At 42.5% G+C, this 25,117-nt stretch overlaps 1 protein-coding gene across 1 annotated transcript; it reads right to left on the reverse strand.

The window, feature by feature from the left end:
• Positions 1-495: 495 nt before the first annotated feature.
• LMNB1 (lamin B1) lies at positions 496-25,069 on the reverse strand. The gene is made up of 11 exons (XM_075836028.1): positions 24,389-25,069; positions 15,252-15,408; positions 9,127-9,252; positions 8,357-8,527; positions 6,833-6,958; positions 6,522-6,742; positions 6,178-6,403; positions 5,997-6,101; positions 4,728-4,847; positions 4,070-4,186; positions 496-1,040 (listed from the first exon to the last, which is right to left on the reverse strand). Exons 1-11 carry the CDS (start codon positions 24,745-24,747, stop codon positions 1,008-1,010), a joined length of 1,761 nt encoding a protein of 586 aa, XP_075692143.1. The 5' UTR covers positions 24,748-25,069; the 3' UTR covers positions 496-1,007.
• Positions 25,070-25,117: the final 48 nt, after the last annotated feature.

Consider the following 25,117-nt stretch of genomic DNA (forward strand, 5'->3'; position numbering starts at 1 on the left):
CCCTAGAATCATCTTTGTAACTAGAACGCTAAAGAGAATGAAATAAAAAAAGTGCAAAAAAAAATTTGTCTACCAAAAATGGCGCTAATAAAAACTACAGCTCGTTCCGCAAAAAAATAAGCCCTCACACGATGGAAAAATATAAGTTATGGCTCTCAGAATGTGGTGAAACTGAACAAATTTTTTTTTAACCACTAGTTTTTGTAAAAGTCTAAAACCTGGGTGTGTCTTATAGTCAGGTGTCTTATAGTCCGAAAAATATGTTATATAATTTTGTTCCAGGGTTAAACTTTGCGTTTGTTGTCAGCCTAGGGAACACTTACGGCAGTGCATTTCCTTTATCTTTGCTTTACTACTGCTCAAGCATGGTCAGACCTAAAGGCTTTCAATATGTCTCCGGCTACTATTGTGACGGATTGGCACCCTGCTATTTTGTTTAAAAAAAACCAAAAAACAAGCTTTTCTTTAGGTGAACAAAAATACAAAACAACCATATTATAAATTGTTTTTTATTTTACTTAAACCATGGTCATTTAAAATAGCTACAACATTACCCACCCACCAAACAATCTAAAAATAAAAATAAAAAAATTCAATAAAAGCTGCATGTTTCACATGATTCAAATATCACCATAAAGCTAAGGGGTAAGATGGTTTAAAATTCTGATTGTGATAGAAAATAAAAACAATTCAGTACAAAAATGCTGGAAGCAAAAATAGTGTGCCTCCAACTAGAGAGCACCTTTATGTGCAGTCACTTAGGACTGGCAGGTGGAAAGCATACATGGACTTCAGTAACATTTCATTCCTGAGTCATCCAGGGTCTAACAGTGTACAACCAGTCAATTCACATTTTACACGTTTCAATTCCTAAAATGGCCAATTGCCCATCACTGTAAAAAAAGGGTAAGGCCATTAATTTGGGCATTTTGTGCTGTGCACTAAACAATGGAGTGTCACTCCCAACAGGCTCAGATCTGTAGGCAGAAGTCAGACTGGTGTCAGCTTTACATTACAGCACAGCTCCGGTTGTCAGCAGCCTACAAGAGACAGGAAAGAAGATTGAAATAATTAAGCAACTTCACATGTGTATTCTCTCAAATGTCAGCCGTTTCCACATGCCAACTGGCTGAAGAGCCAGCCACCAGTAATAGCACAAAGGCAGTCGCATGGCAAAGGGGGTGGGAAATAGTATGTCATTTAAGGATTATTAAGCACAGACTGTATGGCATAGGTCTGAAAGCAAATACTTCAACTGATGTGCCATTTTCAACAGGACCTCACAAGACTGTGCCCACATAGTACTTTGGTTGGTTTTTGAACAGCCATAATACAGCAGCAAGAAAGTGGCCTTACAGATGTTAACCATTATACAGGTGGTTATTGCCCGAACGGCACATCAACCCATGTCTATCAGAGCTCTTGTAACAAGCTCTGCTACTCTGGCAGATAGACATTACATTTAGAGGCTGAAACCGGTCCTGATAAAACAAATAAATTTACTGTCTGAAATTGGAGATGGAAATGGTGAGGAACTAAAAAGATTAGAAAGTTACAGAACATTAAAAATATATAATTTTTTTTTTTACTCGACTAAAGAATCCAATTACCCCCAGTTCTACAAAAAAATAAAAAAAATTACAGTAGTTACATAGTTAGTACGGCTGAAAAAAGACACATGTCCATCAAGTTCAACCAAGAGAAGGGAAAAGGGAAGGAAAAATTTCTACACATAGGAGCGAATATTTTTTTGTTCTAGGAAATTATCTAACCCTTTTTTAAAGCCATCTACTGTCCCTGCTGTGACCAGCTCCTGCGGTAGGCTATTCCATAGATTCACTGTTCTCACTGTAAAGAAGCCTTGTCGCCTCTGCAGCTTGAACCTTTTTTTCTCCAGACGGAGGGAGTGCCCCCTTGTTTTCTGAGGGGGTTTTACATGGAACAGGATTTCACCATATTTTTTGTATGTGCCATTAATATATTTATATAAGTTAATCATGTCCCCCCTTAGTCGTCTTTTTTCAAGGCTAAATAGGTTTAATTCTTTCAATCTTTCCTCATAACTTAAATTCTCCATGCCCCTAATTAGCTTCGTTGCTCTTCTTTGTATTTTTTCCAACTCCAGGGCATCCTTTCTATGAACTGGAGCCCAGAACTGAACTGCATATTCTAGATGAGGCCTCACTAATGCTTTGTAAAGTGGTAATATTACATCCCTGTCCCGCGAGTCCATGCCTCTTTTAATACACGACAATATCTTGCTGGCTCTTGAAGCAGCTGATTGACACTGCATGCTGTTATTGAGTTTATGATTTACAAGTACACCCAGATCCTTCTCAACAAGAGACTCCCCCAGTGTAGCTCCCCCTAGGACATATGATGCATGCAGGTTGTTGGTACCCAGATGCATAACTTTACATTTATCTACATTAAACTTCATCTGCCAAGTGGACGCCCAAACACTTAGTTTGTTTAAATCTGCCTGCAATTCATGAACATCTTCCATAGACTGAACTATATTGCATAGCTTGGTGTCATCTGCAAAAATAGAAATACTGCTATTAATCCCACCTTCTATATCATTAATAAATAAGTTGAATAGTGGTCCCAGCACTGAACCATGGGGTACACCACTTATTACCGGGGACCATTCAGAGTAGGAATCATTGACCACAACTCTCTGGATACGGTCCTTGAGCCAATTCTCAATCCAATTACAAACTATATTTTCTAAACCTATAGTCCTTAATTTACCCATTAGGCGTCTATGGGGGACAGTGTCAAATGCCTTTGCAAAGTCCAAAAACACTAAATCCACAGCGGCCCCTCTGTCTAGGCTTCTGCTCACCTCTTCATAAAAACAAATCAGGTTGGTTTGACAACTTCTGTCCTTAGTAAAACCGTTCTGGCTGTCACTTATAATGCTATTTATTGTCACATAATTCTGTATATAGTCCCTCAATAGCCCCTCAAACATTTTCCTCACGATGGATGTTAAGCTTACTGGTCTATAATTACCCGGGGAAGACCTAGAGCCCTTTTTGAAAATAGGCACCACATTTGCCCTGCGCCAGTCCCTTGGCACTATACCAGTCACTAGAGATTCTCTGAATATTATGAAAAGGGGGACAGAAATAACTGAACTAAGCTCTTTAAGAATTCTAGGGTGTAACCCATCTGGTCCCGGGGCCTTGTGCACATTTATTTTATTTAATTTAGCTTGGACCACCTCTACATTCATCCAATTCAGTATATCAACTGATATATTAACAGCACCGGCAGCGGCTACATCAGCTGCTCTTTCTTCAGTTGTATATACAGAGCTAAAGAACCCATTTAGTAACTCTGCCTTCTCTTGATCCCCTGTGACCAACTCCCCATTACCATTATCTAGGGGTCCTACATGTTCAGACCTTGGCTTTTTTGCATTTATATGCTTGCAGAATTTTTGGGATTTGTTTACTATCCTTGGCCACCTGCCTTTCATTTTGTATTTTTGCTAATTTTATTACATTTTTACAGATTTTATTAAGCTCTTTATATTTTACAAAGGCTACAGCTGTACCCTCAGATTTGTATTTTTCAAATGCCATTTTTTTGTCATGTATTGCCCCTTTCACAGAAGGTGTAGCCATGTGGGGGTTTAATTTTAGTCGGTTATACTTGTTACTTATAGGAAAAAATTTTGCACTATAATTACCCAAAGTAGATTTGAAAATCTCCCATTTATCATTTGTCCCATTATTTGACATTAGTTCTTCACAGTCTATATCCTGAATTGCCGCCCTCATCCTGGGGAAATTGGCTCTTAAAATTAAATGTTTTTGCCCTCCCAGCCTGCGTTTGTTTTTTACAGTATAGGTAAAATGTAACTATATTATGATCACTGTTACCGAGGTTTTCACGAACATTGACATTCCCAACAAGATCTGCATTATTATAAATGACCAGATCCAACAGAGCTTCACCTCTAGTCGGGTCTTCCACAAACTGGCTCATAAAATTTTCCTGCAACAGTATAAATCACTTTTCTACCATAAGGGATTTCTCAAAATGAAAAACTCTATACCTGCCGACGTAGCCGTGTTCCGGTTTCAATTTCTTCTGGTAGTTCTTCCACCTCCTCTTCATCAACTTCTTCCTCGGGTAAAGATGTTGTAAACACAGTGGTCCTTTGAGCCACTTCCTATTTTAACAAAAAAAATAAAAAAAAATACACTTCTGTTCTCAAAAGACTGCCAGGTGACATTTTGCTACTGTGCATTACTTCTACTTTGCAATGATTACCCACTCATCTCTTTACCGACAGCCAATTTCCCAAAATTGTGAACGTGTGGTATAAACTTGCAATTGACTTTTCTTATTGCAGATCAAAACCAGTCACTTTTAAGAGAAAGTTAGGGAGAAAGCAAATATGTGACATAGGAAACCCTGGACTGCAGTCACCATCCTAAGATGCAGCCAAACTGCTACTACTTTTCCACAAACTGCAAATTTTAAATAGGTGGTTGGAATGGAGGGGGCACATCATACCAAGTTAAACTACCCATTAATCTTAAAACGCACATCAATGCAGCTTAATTTCCCCAAGCATGTGACCTGCAATATATACCTCTATACTAGTGTTATGGCTTGACCAGGTCCTTAAATAGATCAAAATTACAGCACTTGAAAATGTAGAGCATGGTATAAGGAGGCTATAAAGTTCACTAAAAAGGTAGACATACCTCTCCCTGAGAGTTTCTCAACACAACCTTGACATCTTGACCAGTGCCCCAAGAATTCTGGTTCTTCCAGATTAGGTCAGACGGAGGACTTGCAGGGACTCCAGCATTAGAAGCCCAGACCTAAAATAATCCAATATTAGATAGAGAAATAGAGATATATATATGAATACAGACAAATGCCAAAAGTACTGATCAACTTGCGCTACATCTTATTAAAAGGTTCACACCAGATAAGATATGCCATAAATGTCAAATTGGGGTTGCAAACCCTAGGACCCGCAGAAGCATGTAGACTAATTGGCTAGGGTCCTTTTCAGGGTGCTGCGCCTGTTATGCAGTGCTTAACTGTAGCCTTTCCCTGCAGCTTGAGATCATGGTACAGAAGTTACAAAGTGTGCCTCCAATTATATAGAAAAAAGGGAGGGAAACAAAAAAATTCACTTTGTAAATAGCAGCATGGACCGGCCGCTACTCATAACAGTGAAGTAGGAGACAGAGCGTTCTGCTCTGTCCCTAGTACAACAGCAAGGACTGTAGAATGTATTCTAGAGTGCTGGCTCCCGTACTGGGGACTAGGAGAGAGTCCAGCTCTGTTATGAGCAGCATGGGTCTTGGGTCTGTTTTATAAAACTAGAATCTGCTAAAAGTTATAAAGAACAATTCTGCACTAGGTTTTTCTATATAGTTGGAGTTACACTTTAACCCCTTCAGGAGACTGCTGATTTCAGCCTCCAGGGCAATTTTTTTCTTTTATAATCTAATTTTTCAAGAGCCATAACTTTTCTGTCAACATGGCTGAGGGATAAGTTGACCTTGGCCCCTAGAGAGTTAACCAGCTGGATACAAGTGAACTCCGAACCCAGGCGTTAGCGCAAGTTGTCAGCTGTGTAATACAGCCAAAAGCTGCAAGTGATTGCTGTGCCATGATATATTTTTATGGCAGTTTGTGGGAACGACCAGTTTACCGTGACCGTAGTACCAATAGGGTGAGAAAGGACAAGAAAATGTTGTACTTTTTTTTTTAATACACCAAACCCAGATAAGCTTTAAAGAACTAAATTTATATTCTGCACAGAGGCATGTCTGGCAAAAGCTCCACAACCTTGCAGTGAACCCAGTATATTAGAACAGTTTTTAGTCTTATTTGTTATTAAATTGCACCTAAATCTTGATTCAGATGTTACTATAAAGACTTTCATAAATTAGAGTTATAAGTAGTGGGTGGGAGAAAATACTGAATTAGAGGCCCACGAAAACTTTTTTACTTACAGTAACAGTCTGTCCGGCTTTAAGTACATATCTTGAGGTAAACTTGTAGTTTGCCGAAATCTCTCCAATGGTTCTGGAAAGTTCGCAACCTCCCAGTGGTTGGTCCTGAAATACACAGCATTACATTTACACTAATTCTGCAGGATTTTTCTGCAATAAAAGGTTACCTAGCAAGGCTTACCTGCTCAGAGTTGTTTTTCAATCTGATAAACTTGCCATCCACATCCAGTTCTTCGATGGACACATTGCCAGTTGCAGAAGCAGAGTGAGCAATGCTGACACTACTGCTGGCCTCCGACTCCTCTACATCAACCCTCTTTCTTTTCCCTCTGGTAGTTCTCACACTACGGCTTGAAGAAGCTCGAGATACAGTCACATGGGATGAAGGACTGGGAGAAAGCTTTAGCCTGGACCACAAAGTAAGGAGTTTTCAGATCATTAATGAGTCAATACTTAGCATCAGACTGGAAAAATAACCCAAATATAGCAGTATGCTCCTCAAGCAGATCACAATGCCTGCCTTACCTTTCCTCTTCACCTTCCAGCAGTTTGCGGTATGCACTTATTTCCATGTCCAAGGCCAGTTTGACATCTAAAAGCTGTTCATAGTCTAAAAGCTGTTGCTGCATCTGATCTCTTATGTCAGCCATTTCCCGCTCTCTTTCTGCAAGCATTCGGCGACAGGAATCTCTCTCTTTAGCAAGTAATTCTTCCAACTCTTGCATCCGGTCATACCATGCCCTAGACTGAAGATACATTACTTTATGTGTTGTAGAAGACCTCATGTTCCTACGTATAGGGAGCAGAATTTAAAAAACAAACACACAAGTTTATACCTCTTTCTGCAAGTCTGAAAGCTGGGTAGTGAGACTGTCAATGCGCAGGCGGCTTTCCATTAGTTCCTCCCGAGTACTGTGAGCAGTAGAGCTGTTCATCTCAGAAGACAGCCTTGCGTTCTCCAGCTGAAAGAGGAAAGCAAAGGGGAAGCACACCTCATTGTTTTCACAGTGCTAGCGTCAAACAGGAATTGAGTATTTCCTAAGTAAATGCTATCATTACATTAACTTTCAAAGGTTACCGATTGTGAAAGCATCCAGTCTGTTTAAAACAAAAATTCCCTTAAGCCTTAGCTGGAGCACAGCTTTATAAACTTTAGCTATACACCAACCTAATTAGGGCTGTCACGATACCAGAATTTGGACTTTGATACCGATACTTCGTGTAGTATTGCGATACTCGATACCAAAACAATACTTTTGCCAACAATTATAATAAAAAAAGTTCTTCCATTTTCTGATGTGAGGCGCGTGGTGTGATGAATTTTGAACCTTCAGGTGACTCACATTAATAGTAATTAACCCCATCATGTTTCTCAGTCATAATGGACAACATTAGGTTAATGTATGAGGTACATGGGGTTAATTACAATTAATGTGAGGCACATGGAGGTTCAAAATTGATAGCACGTGCCTCACATTAATAAGTGAAAGAAAGCAGGTTTTTTTTATTTTAGAACAGCGTAAACATGAATGATGCTATAAATGTGTTATTACGGTCGTAACGATACCGAATGGGTGTATATTTATTGCAATGTGTTTTTTTAACATCACTATTTTTAAACGTTAATGTACTGGCATATATCTATATGCCAGTACATTAGCCTGTGTACCCAAGAATGCCCTAACAGGAAATATGGTCAGACAACCCTGGGGTCTTTCTGCCCATTTACGGTATGGCCCTCGATCACGTGATAGGAATCCAAAGAGCATCTCCCCTTTGCAGCATTCAGGGGAAAATCAGGTCAGCTTTGATCGCAGCGGCGATGGTTTCTCTGATCTCCATCATTAGAGCAGGGCTACGGTTGTGTAATATAGCCATTGCTCCGCTCCCAACAATAAGTGGGCATGCAGTCAGCATTAGGTGATGCGGCCAGCGCTGCACTAATGAGCATTGGGGCGGAAGACAGAGCATGGGGGTGTTTTGCAGTGCGCCCACTATGTGGTCTCCAGTGCCGCCGCTCATTAGTGCAGCGATGGTGGCATCACAACATGCTGACCACGCGTGCACTTCTCAGGAGCAGGGCAATGACACACGATAGAGCCTTGAAACATGGCTGCCCAACCCAGACACTCATCTGTAGATAGCACTGCTTGAGTAATTGCCCCCCATCAATGCCAGTAGATAACTCATTTATGAGCCTTGTAATTATCTATAAGAGTTTGTCTGGTAACTAATATATTAGTCTAGCTTCTGGACTGGTCTAGAAGACTTCTAAACTGCACAGTTTAAAAAAATTTCAAACAGTTTTATACAATTTAAAAAAAAAACGGTCACTTTAACACCCTATGTATTAGACATACCTTTGCGTGATAAGTCTGCTCAAGTTCATCTTTATAGATCCTAACTTGTTCTTCCTGCTGTGCTCTCATGTCTGCAAGTGCCTGAGCAAGTCTGTGCTCATAATCAACAAAACGTCCAGAATCAACTTCTACCAAGCGGGTCTCCTGTCGTCTTCTAGTCTCTTTGATCTCCTGTAAAATATAGTCAATATTTAAGACAATGCTCACACTTGTTGCTTTTTCTGTTATCCGTCGTAGGAGTGCAAAAAATTAAAAAGCGGAATGTTGCATGACTCATTAGAGCCACCCGATAGAACCCGTTGAGTTTGATGGGATGCATCAGGTTTCTGTCATGGTGTCAGTCATTTAACAGGGGGGGGGGGGGGGGGGGGGGGGGAGTGCAATATGCTGCACTATTTATTCCAGCATTTTTAACCAGCTCTGCAACAGAAGCGCCAGCGCAGATGTGAATAGAGCCTTATAACATCTAGATATATGGACATATTCACAAATTACATGATTGGTTAAGCGTTTGGACGGCAAAAATCTAACCCATACACCTGTACGGTGGGGTTTCTATTCTGGTATCAATTTGACATAGAAATGGTCTGCAACAGAAATCTGCTACAGCATAGTTGGAAACAGAAGGCAACTGTAGTACTGTATTATAGTAGGTTGAGTGATCTATCCAATTCCGATATTTGGGCAACATTGACCTCTATTTTCTTACAGGAAAAAAAACAAAAAAAACAAAAAGGATATACATAGGGAGGCACAGTAATCTCAATTACCTCTTCGTATATATTTTTCCTGAACTCAAGCTCTTCACTCAGAGACTGGCATCGATTTTCAAGGTCCACTTTCATTAGAGTTTCTTCACCTAGCTGTAACTTTAACTTTGCCAATGCAGATTCAAACTGTAAGAAGTAAACAATTATATACAATATTTTTGTTTTCTACAATAACGGATAGGTTTTTTTAGTCCATGCTCAGCACTGCCTTCTGGTGGTCAAGCATGTGCTGTACTGACTGCACACTGCTCCCTCTATCCTCTCTGGTGCATACTTTGTCTAATGTGCAGAAGCAGAACTTTTTGTTTTCTATCACCACACAGCGCGAGGGTTGCAGGGAAATGCACAAGAAGGACATTACGTCAGCATGCTGCACAGCCCTTCAGCAGCTCAGAGGTGCCAAATGTAAGTTGCCAAATTGCTTGGGGATATTGAAACAGTAGGCTCTCTTGCAAAGAAATACATCAGATTTCACTATAAATACACAGTAGGTGGCAGCAGTAACAGCTAGTTTTAATAGCGGGAACACTTGTGCCATTTTTCCTGGTGTTTTTGGAGCAAAAACACGAAGGCCAGAGGTTAGCTGGAAGTCACTGAAATATAGAATTCGTTAATCCGTTTTTTCCAGAATAAATCATATTGCAAAAAGGGAACTTCGTATGTTACAGGTTTTTTATCTCATGCTTTTTTTGCCCAAAAAGCACATCAGTGTATGTGGAGATGGTCTTAAAGAGGCTCTGTCACCAGATTTTGCAACCCCTATCTGCTATTGCAGCAGATAGGCGCTGCAATGTAGATTACAGTAACGTTTTTATTTTTAAAAAACGAGCATTTTTGTCCAAGTTATGACCATTTTGGTATTTATGCAAATGAGGCTTGCAAAAGTACAACTGTGCGTGTTTACAGTAAAAGTACAACTGGGCGTGTATTATGTGCGTACAGCGGGGCGTTTTTACTTTTTACTAGCTGGGCGTTCTGATGAGAAGTATCATCCACTTCTCTTCAGAACGCCCAGCTTCTGGCAGTGCAGACACAGCCCTGTTCTCCAGAGATCACGCTGTGTCGTCACTCACAGGTCCTGCATCGTGTCAGACGAGCGAGGACACATCGGCACCAGAGGCTACAGTTGATTCTGCAGCAGCATCGGCGTTTGCAGGTAAATCGATGTAGCTACTTACCTGCAAACGCTGATGCTGCTGCAGAATCAACTGTAGCCTCTGGTGCCGATACGATGCAGGACCTGGGGCAGGAAGTGAGTGACGTCACAGAGTGATCTCTCGAGAACACGCTGTGTCTGCACTGCCAGAAGCTGGGCGTTGTGAAGAGAAGTGGATGATACTTCTCGTCAGAACCCCCAGCTAGTAAAAGTAGTAAAAACGCCCCGATGTAACACACATAATACACGTCCACTTGGACTTTAGCAAGCCTCATTTGCATAAATACAAAAATGGTCATAACTTCGCCAAAAAAGCTCGTTTAAAAAAAACAAAAAAAAAACGTTACTGTAATCTACATTGCATCGCCTATCTGCTGCAATAGCAGATAGGGGTTGCAAAATCTGGTGACAGAGCCTCTTTAAAGGCAATGTGTCACGTAATTATTTTTTTTAAATATAATATTGGTTTTAGTTTGATATTTAAATACAATTTATTTGTGTTGTGTTTAACTTTTTACATTTTTCATGCTTTTACCTCTCTATGGGGGCTGCCATTTTTTTTTTCCATCTCTGTGAGTGTCAATTAACGACACATACAGTGATGGAATATGGCACACACATCCCCATAGAGAATGCGAACGAGAGCCGTTCCATTCACTATAGCGTACGCGGTGTGTGCGCCGCTCCCACAGTCCAAATGGAAGGTCTTCGGGCCGAGCGACATCCGGCGCCATTGTCTTGTGGACCGGAAGCAGCGGCCGGACAGTAAGAGGACTACTTCCGGTCGTGGCTTCCGGGCATGTGTTCAGAAGCAAGCGGAGGGGGCAGACGGACCGGAGGGAGAGGCGGCGGCAGGAGCAGGTAAGTCATGTTGGTGTATGTTTTGTGTTATAACCACTGTATGTAAGCCTACTACACAGTGCAGTCGCTCAAAAAATGGCAGCACACAGTGTAGGAGGCTTGAACATTCAATCCCCTCCTTTCTCCTGGCACTAGCCAGGATAAATGAGGGGGGATTGTTTGAGGACACTAGAGCGAGTGTGTTCCCAAATTTTGCAGCATAAAGCAATGTGCTTTACCACATGCCAATGCTGCAATTTTGGGAATTGCTCCCTCTAGTGACCAGCACAGGGAAATGTTATAAATTAGAATCTAATTTATATTTCCTGACTTTTGAAAAAATTAGAACAATTCCCTTTAAAGTGTATAAACCTTTGAGGGCATTTTTTTTTTATATATTGTATACAAATTTGGGATTTAAAAAAAAAAAAAAAAAAGTTTACCTGGATACATAGATGCTGCATCTCAGAAAGTAGACTTAAAGGAACAGTGTCATCACAAATAAATTTTTTATATGTTAAAGATGTTAGTGCTTTAATAAAAACGTTTATATTCATTTGTGTGTTTGTGTTTTACTGTTTCTTATTTTTACACTTTTTCTTCCCTATGGGGGCTGCCATTTTTTGTTCCATTTCTGTGTGTGTCGATTAACGACACACACAGACATGGAATACGGCAGCCACAGTTCCATAGGGACTGTGAACGGCTCCCGTCCCATTGACTGCCGTGTACGGCGTCTGTGTGGGAACTGCGCATGCGCCGCTCCCACACAGTCCTATTCGAAATTGGCGCCGTCCGGCGCCATTTTCCTGTGGACCGGAAGTCGCGGCCGGACAGTAATATTACTACTTCCGGTCGCGGCTTCCGGACTTGTGCACATGGAACAGCGGGAGCAAAGGGAGCGGACGGGCCGGAGGGAGCCGCGGCGGCAGGAGCAGGTAAGAGATTTCAATGTATGTTAGTGTTTGTGTGTGTTTACTACTGTATGTAAACCTACTACACTGTGGGTTACCTCAAAAAATGGCGACACAGTGTAGGAGGTTAAACCTTTCAAACCCCTCGTTTATCCCGGCACTAGCCAGGATAAAGGAGGGGGGGATGCTGAGAGCTCACTAGAGCGAGGGCTTTTAACCCAATGTTGCAGTGCTGCAATTTTGGGAACTAGCTCCATCTAGTGACCAAAAATGGGTAGTATTATAAATTAGAAAAAATTTATAATATTTCCTGACTCGCGAAAAAAATAAAAAAAATTTGAACAATGTTTAATCACCCACACACTAAATGTTTAATTTTTAAAAAAAAAAAACATGTTTTTCTGGCAACACATTCCCTTTAAAACACAATTGAAAGGGTTTAAAGCTATAATTAACCCCTTCCCAACAAAGCCGGGGGGGGGGGGGGGGGGTATGCAATAAATAGTGATCAAAACCCTGCATATGTACCCCAAAACGGTAGCATTAAAGGGAATTTTTTTTATCTCTTTTTCAGTTAAACAATTAGTATTTAAGTGAATACACATGATTTTAATTTTTTCACAAGTCAGGAATTATAAATTAGATTCTAATTTATAACATTTTCATGTGCTGGCCACTAGAGGGAGCAGTTCCCAAAATTGCAGCATGGTCAATGTGGTAAAGCAACCTCATTGATTTATGCTGCAAATTTGGGGTGGACACTCCTCTAGTGTCCTCGCACAATCCCCCGTCCTTTCTTCTGGCTAGTGCCAGGAGAAGGAGGGGTTTCAAGGTCTTCAAACCTCCTACACGGTGTGCCGCCATTTTCTGAGCGACTGCAGTGTAGGAGGATTAGATACAGGGCTCAGCAGACAGTATAACACGAACATAATACACACATCACATACACGAACATAAATTACCTGCTTCTGCCGCCGCTGGTCTACGCTTCTATTCCTTGCGCCTTCGCTTAGTTGACCATATGGCTGAAAGTCGCGGCCGGAAGTAGTCATCTTGTCTGGCAGCGGTTTCCGGTCCACATGAAAATGGCGCCGGATTTCGCTCTACGAACGAGCTTCGTTTTGGTCTGTGTGGGAGCAGCGCATGTGCAGTTCCCACACAGACGGCGTACGCTTGAGAATGGAACGGCTCCCGTTCGCATTCTCTATCGGGTTGTATGTGCCGTATTCCATTTCTGTATGTGTCGTTAATCGACACATACAGAGAAAAAAAAATATGGCAGCCTCCATAAAGTAAAAGTAAAAAATGAGAACAAATAAAATTTATTATATTAAAAAGCAAATAAAAAGAAAAAAAGCAAAAACACATGACACCTTCCCTTTAAAAACTAAGGCTTATCCTGGAAAAAAAAATAAGCCCTCATACCACTTAGACGGAAAAAGTGGTCTCAGAATTTGGCAACACAAAATAGATTTTTTACACTAGGGTTTTCCTAGTAAAATAATAATAAAAAAAAAAGATATATTTTTTATTTGGTATGGCCGTAATCATATTGACCCACAGAACAAAAGTTAACATGTTTTTATTGAACTGTGAATTCTGTAAAAACGAAGTGCAAAAAAAAATAAGTTTTATTTACATTTTCTACCCCAGACAGAAAAATTTAAGTTATGGCTTTTGGAATGTGGGGAGGAAAAAAATTAAAAATTAAGATTTGTAAATCGCTTGGGACAGATCAGCATGGACTTTAACCCCTTAATGACCAGGCCATTTTGCACTTTGACCAAGGATTTTTTTTTTCTCACGGTCACAGTCTAACAGTCGTAACTTTTTTTTTCCGTCGACCTAGCCGTATAAGTGCTTGTTTTTTGTGGGACGAGGTGTATTTTACAATTGCAACATTTTTGGATGCATATTATATATTTATTAACTTTATTTTAGGAGAGAATTGAAAATCAGCAGCTATTCCAGCATAGATATTCACGTTATAAATTTACACCATTTACTATGCAGCGTAAACATGTTGCCTTTACATATTTGGTATCCCCGTAATTGTGCCGACCCATAAAATAAAGGTTTTATAAAAGTTTTCCTAAGATTGCACAATAAAAACATTTAGAAAAAAAAATTACTTGTTTTTGCATTGCCACATTCCAAGAGGGGTAACTTCTTTATTTTTCCATCAGTGTGGCCATGAGCGTATGTGGGCTTGATTTTTGCGTGGCAAGGTATAGTTTTCATTAGTACTATTATGGGGTACATGGGACTTCTTGATTAACTTAATTTTTTATAGGGGGGAATGGGAGAAAACAAGTTGCCAGTGTTTTTTGGACAGCGCTCATCCGGCAGTTTAATTAAGGTGTTAATTTTATTGTTCGGCGTTACGATCGTGGCGATACCTTATATGTGTTCTTTGTTTTGACACTTACTAAATAAAACCATTTGGCGGGGGGGAGACGACTTTACTTTGTCGTCTTTAGATCATAGATATGATGCTTTGGTATACTTAGTATACCAAAGAATTATTGCCTGTCAGTGTAAAACGGACAGGCAATCTATTAGTAAAACTGACATGGCCTAATAGGCAGTTCCTGAAGTCAGACCTGGGGGCCTTTGTTAGGCCCCCAGCTGCATTGGAAACCAGACATGGCCCTACGATTTCTTTGCGGGGACAACGATGGGCTGACAGAGTTCCCTCCCTCTGTTAAAAAGAGATACTATGGTCGCTATTGACAGCAATATCTAATGGGATAAACTGCTGGAATCGGAGCACAGTTAGATTACGGGCAGTTGGGACAGGAGCCAGGCAGGGCTCCTGCCACTGATCGCGTGGGTACACTGGCAGTACCCACACGATCAGGACAACGGATATATGTAGATGAGAAGCAAGAGACTAAGTCTGAAACCACACCACGTTTACAGTGGTGTTCTGTAGGTATTTTCCCCAGAACACACTATGGCCAGATGTTCCTTTAAAAAGTCTATAGTAAAATAATGAAAAAGCCTACATATGTAGCACTTGAGGCAGCATGCTCTAGATATGACTTCTGTATTGTTTCTCTATAGGACTTCAAAAATGCATGTACAAAACGGACACTAAATAAAATACACCATCAAATTGTAAACACCATTAAAACGCATAGTTTTCTTAATGCGTTTTAAAACCGTGAAAAAACTGCATGTGACAGATGTCTTCACGCGATGCAGAAACTCACCTGCCCAATCTCCGCTCTGAGGTTTTCCACTTCCTGCTCCAAAGCTTTCCTCTCACTCTTCGCAGTGACAAGCGCAGCATCAGTGCTGTGTAGAAGAGCCTCATTTTCTCTGAGCTTGCCTTGAAGACCACTAAAATCGGATTCTTTCTTTGAGAAACTGCACAAAAAAAAATATATATATAATAATGTATGCAGCCTTTAGTAACTTTATACATACAAGTGTATACAAGGTTTATATATCATTAGACTATGTGGTAATAAGATCTTGCAGTAGTTAGAGTGGATAAACCAAAATAAATAAAATCTTAAAAGGGGATGTCTGGACATGGGGAAGTTTTTTTTACACTACTTCTCCTGTGAATAGGTCATCAATCACTATATGAATGGTGGGAGGCAAAACCCGTACCCTGCATCAATCAGTTTATCTGGCTCTGTAAGTTATGCAGTGGTCAGTGCCGTAAGCAGATTGCTAATACAGTAGTTGGGAGCCATCTGCATCCAGCACCGACCACTACTTAACTTACGGTGCCGGAAAAGCGAATTGATGCAGGGTCAGGATGTCGGACCCCCACCAGTCACAGTGATTGCCTATCCTGTGGATTGGTCATTAGTGTGGAAAAGAAAAAGCCACATGTCCAGACAACTCCTTTAATTAGTCTCTGAAATACAGGGGCACTATGTGGTACGGAGGACTAAGGGTTTATAACAATCCCTCTTTGCTACCAAGCAGTTCTGAAATGGGTAACTATTAATAACTTCGAGCCTGTTCACATTAGTAAACTGAATTCTGATGCGAATACACCCTTAGATGTTATCAATATTAGGTAGAGCCTATGTGTCACACACAGGATTAGCTCTCAGCCGAGCCATCAGATCTGCTGAAATTACGGAATTTGCTTTGACATAATACAGCTTCTATGTATACAGGACACATGGAAGCTGTATCTTAAGGCTGGGTTCACACGACCATGTTACGTCCGTAAAGTACGGAACGTATTTCGGCCGGAAGACCCGGACCGAACACAGTGCAGGGAGCCGGGCTCCTAGCATCATAGTGATGTACGACGCTAGGAGTCCCTGCCTCTGCGTGGAACTACTGTCCCGTACTGTAATCATGATTACAGTACGGGACAGTTGTCCTTCAGCGTGGCAGGGACTCCTAGCATCGTACATCACTATGATGCTAGGAGCCCGGCTCCCTGCACTGTGTTCGGTCCGGGTCTTCCGGCCGAAATACGTTCCGTACTTTACGGACGTAACATGGTCGTGTGAACCCAGCCTTCGGCCTCATGCACACTTACATCACCGTTTTCACAGCCTTTCACGGGTCTGTGTCTCCGTGATTTTACAGTGTGCTTTCCGTGTTTGTTTCCAAGAGGAAACGGAAACCCGTTCACAATATGTACACGATATGGAGTGCCGCACATGCTATTCCCTGTCCAGCGGTACTTACGGTCCAGGGTGCTGAAAGAGTTACTGCCGATCAATGTAGCCCTTTAACGCTTTCAGCACCCTGGACAGGGAATACCATGCCCGGCACCCTGAAGAAAAAGACTGAAGAGGCCATGAAGCCTAAGAAAAAATATATATATCCAGTTGGGAAAGTTACTTAAAAAAAACCCACTAAATACGATATCAAAATGTGCTTACAAAAAGTTGTACATAGCCTTTAACCCTTCCTGACATTTGGTCAGGAGAGGGGGTATGTAGCAGGCCCACAGCTGACACTTCACTGCAATGAGTGGAGTCCTGCAGTTAGAGGAGACTGCGGCATCTAAGCCGCTAGAGGGGACGGCCACTCCAACAGCACGTCGGCCGCCCCACTACACAATAGTGGGGTGCCGATTGTTCTTATAGCAGCCTGCGGGCCTAAAGAAGGCCTCCACGTCTACCATCTTTAAGCTCCTATTAAGCCTTGCCAGAAGAATAGCTTAACAGGAGCCTATAAATATCACAATATACTGCAATACATTAGTGTTGCGTTATATAAGACAAGTGATCGCATGTTCAAGCCCCTAGGGGGACTAAGTAAAATACAGTGAATACACTTGACAATCAATTTTTTTTGTAAAAGTTCAAAAATCCCCCATTTCCCCCAAAAGCAATATAAAACAAAAAAAAGTGTTTTCGGTGCATCCGTAAGTGTCCGAACTATCACGCTGTATTATAAGAGATGTATAAATTTGGAATCGCTATAGTTGTAGCGACGCGCAGAATAAAGTTACCATGCCGTTTATATTGCACGGTGAATGCCGTAAAAACAAAGTCCAAAAAAGGGAGAGGAATCCCCCCCCCCCCCCCACAAATAAATTTCCCAGTACATTATAGGGTACAATAAATGGCGCTGTGAAAAACTACAACTCACCCCACAAAGCCCTCATACAGCTATAGAAAAATAAAGCGCTACAGCTTTTGGAAGGCAGAGAGGAAAAGCAAAAAAAAAACAAAAAAAACAGGTAGTCCACATATGGTCAAGTCACTGGTTAGCAGAGGAAGCCTGACAAATCAGAATTTCTTAATCATTCAACAGTTTGTGTAAAAATAAAAAAAAATAAAGTGTTTGACATTCTCGTTAAGGCAGACTTCATGAAGAAAAATACTAGTAGGTGAGAATAATGGAGGGTAGGACGTAAAGAAAAGCTGCAAAGTGCTTGCTCAGTTCACACTACTCATTAGGCGCATGTGATAACACAAAACTGTACATGAAGTCTCATCTGACTCCTAGCATTTACATATAGTACAGAGTTGTTTTTTTTTTTATAAGAATGCTCAATAAAGCTGGTCTGCTAAACGAAAACTCAGCATTTGCCCTCACAGTGGCAGCATTGGACAACAAAAACTCAGTTACTATTTCCTGATAAATTCCCACGCGCTATGAACAAATGTCAGTAGTAAGCAATGAAGTGTCACATTAAACTAGAAACCTCTACAAAAGGTCAACCACTATTAAGGGTAGTAACATCACTTCATAGACTGTAGGTCGCAGCATGCAGAACACTTACTTACCAAGAGCCTGCAGATTATCATACAGTTTGTAAGGACAACAGATGTCCAGTCAGCATATTCACTACACTCCAGAATTACTGCTACAGGAGCACTGAGGTGCAAGCAAGAGTCAAGTTCAGAAGGATGCTGGCAGATGCTTTTAACAAACCTAATTGTATCAAGCAAATGCATAAACGGACAACATATTAGTAAAGTCCCTTGAACATGTACATGCTTTTGCGGCCGCAATTCCCCCGAAAATCCACGGGAGAATTGCAGCCCCATTCATTCCTATGGGCCCATGCACACGACCGTGGTTTCCACCATCCGTGCATGGCCCAGAAGCCTGGAGCGCAGAAAGGACGGGCATGTCTTATTACAGAGGTGTTCTGCGGTCCAGGCTTATAGGAAATAATGCACGCGGCCAAGTGCACAGCCCGCAATTTGCGGGCGGCTCACGGGTGTCACTCCGCAGCCAGCGCCGTGCACATGGCTATGGCCATGTGCATGAGACCGTTCACATCAGCATTTGGTTCTGTTTGACTGACCTTTCCATCAGAGGAACCCATGAACAGAAAAACGTAACCATAGCTTCTGTTAGCAATAGCATTGATTTCAATTGTAAGGCTATGTTCACACCTGCGTTGTGGTGTTCCGTGCCATCAGAAAAGCATAAGGGAATAACGGAACCAACGGACACCGCTGGAACCCATTGACTAATGGGTTCTGTTAGCGTTGCGTGATTTTACCGGATAATAGCGCAGCATGCACTATTCCCTAGCAAACCCTGCTGGATCAGCGTCAGAGGCCTCTAACGGAGCCTCCGATGCAGATGTGAACAGTGCCTAATTGTTCCATTGCAAGTAATTTCTGTGTGGCAGTTTCTTAAGCGCTCGCTTAGCAGAAATAGCGTAGTAGACTATGCTATTGATTCAGGTAAAATAAGGGAACCTTACGGAACAGAGAAACTGAAACCATTTGCAACGGAAGAATTAGCATTGAAAATCAATGGTAATGCAAACGGAAGCTATGGCTTGCGTTTGTCTTTCCATTCATGGGTTCCTCCCACGGAAAGGTCTAATGGAACCCATGAACGGAACCAGGCGCTGATGTGACCAAGGCCTAAAGAAGCCCTGTGTACATTCAGTTATATGTATTAAAGCAAGTGCACGTCAGCTGCGATGGATCACATTAGACTGGGCCCCATTCCAGAAGCAGCTGCCACAACACATAGCCTGGCTAGAGGGCAAGCGGTCAAGCACCGGAGCAGACTTTAGAACGTCTTACAAGCAGAAAGTGAAGACACCAAAATCCACCGCACCACCATGTCTCGTCAGAGCAAGTGACCACTTTCTCACAGCACACTTGCTAATATAGCATTTTAGGGGATACTCCTGCTGGGTAATAGTGCGTTTACTAGTAGTAATATTTAACTGAACAGTAACGCCTGTCACCAACTACACAAGGGAATCTAAAAATAATCAAATGCTTTTGTACAGTATATGCTACTCTTTAAATATTGAATGCTAGTGACTTGTCAGGACAGAACACAAAACTAATATAAAAATCATGACTTCCATGCAGATGTATGTCATCCCAGCTGTACATTGCCAAAAGATGAAACAATCCAATCAGATTAGTGAAAATTACTACAATCGCATATATATATATATATATATATATATATATATATATATATATATATATATATATATATAAACTCCCACAACAGTGTAATTAACTTATAGATCTGAACAAAGTTCTATACCTCTAGTGTTTATAGCCACATGTCAGAATTCATCATGCGCTCTAGTCCACTACATGTTTTGCATTTACTAGCAGAATTCAAAGTTTTCAGTTCAAAAGCCAAGTAATACATTACAAGATCAGTTATTTTTCTGTAGCATATAGCGATTCATTTAACTTTTTTTATGCCCTAATAGTCATTCAAAATACTTCAGTAAGGCTTCGTTCACATCTACGTTGGGGTCCCGTTCTGCTGTTCCGTTGGAGCTCTCCGTCAGAACGGGACCCGTGACAAACGGAAACCAGAGGTTTCCATCATCATTGATGTCAATGGTGACAGATCTGGTGCCCATGGTTTCCGTTTGTCTCTGTTGTGCACCTAGTCCCGTCATTCTGCCGGAAGCAACAGCGCAGTCGACCGCCATTGCTTCCGGCAAAAAACAACTGGTCCGGTGCACAACAGACACAAATGGAAACCATGGGCATCGGGTCCGCCACTACTGAAATCAATGGGGATGGAAACTGAAACCTTGTTTTCGTTTGTCTGTTCAGGGTCCCGTTCTGACAGAAAGCGCCAACGGAACTTCAGAACGGGACCCCAACGCAGATGTGAACGAAGCCTAAGCTCACTGTCTTTTCATTTCCAGCCCTGACCTACAGTGTCCTGTAACCTGCTACAAAGCCAAATACAACAGCACAAACAATCACAACTAGGAGTATCTGCACAGATAAAGGCTGAATGCACCTAGCTGCTTTATTAAAGGGTTAGTCCCAAGTTGAGTTTTTTTTTTTTTTTATAATGCAACCTAAATCAGAAAGCGACTTATAAATCTATTCTTGTTAAAAAATAAATAAAAAATCCTTCCCCAACTACCTTTATTTCTAACTTGATAACTCAGCTATTGCTGGTTATTTTATTTTTTTTATAAAAGTGGGCATGAGCAGCTTGATGTCAATCAAGCTGCTCTGCACTGTGCGCGCTCCCGGCGTTGCTAGATAATGTAGTTCTAGCAGCATCAGGAGAACCATGGTCTCAAGCAAGCATGGTCAGTGTGGCTGAGATGACCCCCCCCCCCCATTCCCTAGATAGATTTATACTATACCTGGAGCCGGCCACTGATATATCCAAACGAGTGGTGGCCGGGCAGGCGTCTAATGCGCATGCGCGTTCACGATTACAATGATCTCCTCTCCTAAGCACGGAGAGGATATCATTGCAGATGCTCGGCCACCGCTATCTGAAAACAGCGGTGCCCGGATCCCTAGACCACAAGCAACAAAAAGGGACTGACAGCGACATGGAGCACGGATAGCACGAAAAAGACAGTTTTCATAAAGAGGCATTTGCAAAATTAACTTTAACAGGTTGAGCTGAATAGCTTCATTTATGAAGATGGGAATAGAGCCTCTTTAAAGAGGCTCTGTCACCAGATTTTGCAACCCCTATCTGCTATTGCAGCAGATCGGCGCTGCAATGTAGATTACAGTAACGTTTTTATTTTTAAAAAACGAGCATTTTTGGCCAAGTTATGACCATTTTTGTATTTATGCAAATGAGGCTTGCTAAAGTCCAACTGGGCGTGTTTAAAGTAAAAGTCCAACTGCGTGTGTATTGTGTTCGTTACATCTGGGCGTGTTTACTACTTTTACTAGCTGGGCGTTCTGACGAGAAGTATCATCCACTTCTCTTCACAACGCCCAGCTTCTGGCAGTGCAGACACAGCCGTGTTCTCGAGAGATCACGCTGTGTCGTCACTCACTTCCTGCCCCAGGTCCTGCATCGAGCGAGGACACATCGGCACCAGAGGCTACAGTTGATTCTGCAGCAGAATCGGCGTTTGCAGGTAAGTCGATGTAGCTACTTACCTGCAAACGCTGATGCTGCTGCAGAATCAACTGTAGCCTCTGGTGCCGATGTGGCTGACACGATGCAGGACCTGGGGCAGGAAGTGAGTGACGTCACAGCGTGATCTCTCGAAAACACGCTGTGTGTCTGCACTGCCAGAAGCTGGGCGTTCTGAAGAGAAGTGGATGATGCTGATTCGTCAGCATCATACACTCCTATTCCTAACGCCCAGCTAATAAAAGTAAAAACGCCCCGATGTACGCACATAATACACGCCCACTTTGACTTTTGCAAGCCTCATTTGCATAAATACAAAAATGGTCATAACTTGGCCAAAAGTGCTCGTTTTTTTTAAAATAAAAACGTTACTGTAATCTACATTGCAGCGCCTATCTGCTGCAATAGCAGATAGGGGTTGCAAAATCTGGTGACAGAGCCTCTTTAAAGGGTTGGCACCAGATTTTCAAACCCCTATCTCGTATTGCAGCAGATCGGCGCTGCAATGTAGATAATAACATTGTTTTTTTCAAAAACTAGCATTTTTGGCAAAGTTATGAGCATTTTTATATTTATGCAAATGAGGCTTTCTAAAGTACAACTGGGCGTGTTTACAGTTATGTACAACTGGGCGTGTATTGTGTTTGTAACATCTGGGCGTTTTTACTTGTTTTACTAGCTGGGCGTTGTGAATAGAAGTGTATGATGCTAACGAATCAGCATCATCCGCTTCTCTTCGTTGCCACCCAGCTTCTGGCAGTGCACAGACACAGCGTGTCCTCGCGAGATCACGCTGTGACGTCACTCACTTCCTCCCACAGGAACTTCGTGTCGGATGAGCGAGGACACGCTGTGTCTGTGCACTGCCAGAAGCTGGGTGGTAACGGAGAAGTGGATGATGCTGATTGGTCAGCATCATACACTTCTATTCACAACGCCCAGGTAGTAAAACAAGTAAAAACGCCCAGATGTACATACACAATACACGCCCAGTTGTACTTTAGAAAGCCTCATTTGCATAAATATAAAAATGCTCATAACTTGGCCAAAAATGCTAGTTTTTGAAAAAAAAAAAAACAAAAAAAAAAACACGTTACTGTAATCTACATTGCAGCGCCGATCTGCTGCAATAGGAGATAGGGGTTTGAAAATCTGGTGACAGAGCCTCTTTAATGCAAACGAGGCTGAAATAACTGCTCTCCTCTAGTATTCAAATTTCCTGAGGTCTATTGTAGGGGGTAGCACATGCCCATGATTTACATACATCTCATTCATAAAGCAGTTTACGAGTGGCATACATAGCTCATTAGATGTATTCACTGATAAACAGTACCTAAACAATGGTCCGATATCGCTATGGAACGAATATTCTAAGCCTAGTAAACCCAGAGACCACTCAAGCTTCATTTATTTGGACGTCTAGAGTCCTTTAAAGCAACCTCTAGTATGGTCGTCTTACCTAAGCTGTGGTGTGACCAGATAGACTGGGGTCAGTGATCACCATCTGTTACTAGACTGATCCCAGCTACTGATGACCCCACATGCCCCTTTGAGGTTGCTTCTATTTCTAGGAGCCAAATAAAACCGGCTACAATCCATAACTGCACACTACTGTAATAACTAGTTTACAGGTCACCGGTGACATGGCAGAATAGCACCTAATGAGCACGTTTTGGATCACAGCCATAACACCACAAAACCTGGTCACCAAGCAGCTGTGAGGCCACATCCAGCTGAGTATTTAGTAGCAGGGGAGAGCAGCACTGAGGAGGAAGTGGAGGGTGTGAGCAATGCATGGAGTACAGTGCGGCTCTGGAGAACGCTGAATGAAGAGGGGGAGGGGAGCCACCCAACAACGCCTAGCTCACTGACAGGATGCCGATCTGATCCCCCAAACAATGAGCCCTTTTCTATTTCGTCAGCAGCAGCAGAACTGCTCACAAATGATTGACAGCACCCACTCCAGGTGCCTGAGCACAAGCCACAGCTGACACCACACTGGACTATTAACAAATGGTTAAAGGGACACCGACCCCAGGACATGTTCACTCGTTTGCTGTAAGATTTCATTCACCCTATTGTTCTCTGAAAGCAAGTTTCAGGCTGGTGAGGACAACAATGGGATTACTGACAGGAAACTCATTCATATCTGCCCCTCACGATCACCCCCAGGAACATATACATCAGATCTTTCTAAACACTGCTATAAATTGAAGTAATTTTAAATAGTCCCCAGAGCACAAAGCACCGACACTGGTGTGAAGAGCACAAGTCAGCCCTCCTAGTTCAGTCGCAGACAGACGGACGTAGTCCTATTATGTCCGCACCTTCCAGCGATTTCTTACACTACTACACAGACGTACAGCAGGTGTCCCCGGCCATGAATGAGATGTGGGGGAAGGGCAGTTACTACAGTAGTCACGAGATTACATAATTCTCCCTCATGTCGGGACAATATTACACGTGAGCAGGCCATGGTGGTATAACAGGGCAAATAGTGAGCGGGCACAACCTGGTACAAACACCGGCCCGGGCAGTGTGTAGGACTGTGGGGAGCACTCACCTGAGCTGCAGCTGCTCGTAGTCCCCCCGTAGCTTGCCCAGCTCTATCTGTAGCTTGGCTCTCTCCCGGGCCGTGTCGTCCAGGGTCCGCCGGGCATCAGCTAGCTCGGTCTCGTAGAGGTCTTTGAGCCCTGTGACCTCCCGGCTCCGCACCTCCTCCCGCTCGGTGACCTGAAGCTGCAGCACGCTGTTCTCGGACTCCAGGCTCCGCACCTTATCGATGTAGACGGCCAGGCGGTCATTCAGATGCCGCAGCTCCTCTTTCTCCTGCAGGCGGGAAATCCGCGCTGGGCTCAGCGGGGTGCTCATGCTGCTTCGCCGGCTAGAATGCCGAGGGGCGCTTGGGGTTGAGGTCGCCATAGGCTAAAATATAATGGAAGCTGCCGTAAAACAACCTGTCCCTACACGTGACCGGGCCCGGCTCTACAGAAACTTGATACCGCCGGCAACGAGGATTCAATGAGCAGAAGCTGCACCGGGCGCCTGCTCCTCGCGTCAGTTCAAAGTGCAACGGATTACAAAAAAAGAAATAAAATAAAAGCCCCGAACGTGTTAAGGTAACGCGGAATACTGTCCAGTAATTCGTGCTAAAAATCCAGTTTGAGCACAATGGGCGCCGATGCAATCTCCCCGCCAGGAACAGCGGCGAGTGAGAGGCTTGGTCTCAATATGGCGCCAGAATGATCACGTGGTCCCCTGCGGCCAATAGGGATAGGGCCGCGCCCACACT

The sequence above is a fragment of the Rhinoderma darwinii genome, chromosome 1, assembly GCF_050947455.1.
Source record: "Rhinoderma darwinii isolate aRhiDar2 chromosome 1, aRhiDar2.hap1, whole genome shotgun sequence".
Lineage (NCBI taxonomy): Eukaryota > Metazoa > Chordata > Amphibia > Anura > Rhinodermatidae > Rhinoderma > Rhinoderma darwinii.

Bases quoted from the DNA above. Each gene is read 5' to 3' on its own strand.
- LMNB1 (XM_075836028.1), bottom strand. From the start codon at position 24,747: ATGGCGACCTCAACCCCAAGCGCCCCTCGGCATTCTAGCCGGCGAAGC. The intron at 15,409-24,388 runs GTGAGTGCTCCC...TTTTTTGTGCAG, and splicing joins TACGAGCAGCTGCAGCTCAG to TTTCTCAAAGAAAGAATCCG. The intron at 6,959-8,356 runs GTATGTCTAATA...TTCCTCTTTCAG, and splicing joins AGCAGACTTATCACGCAAAG to CTGGAGAACGCAAGGCTGTC.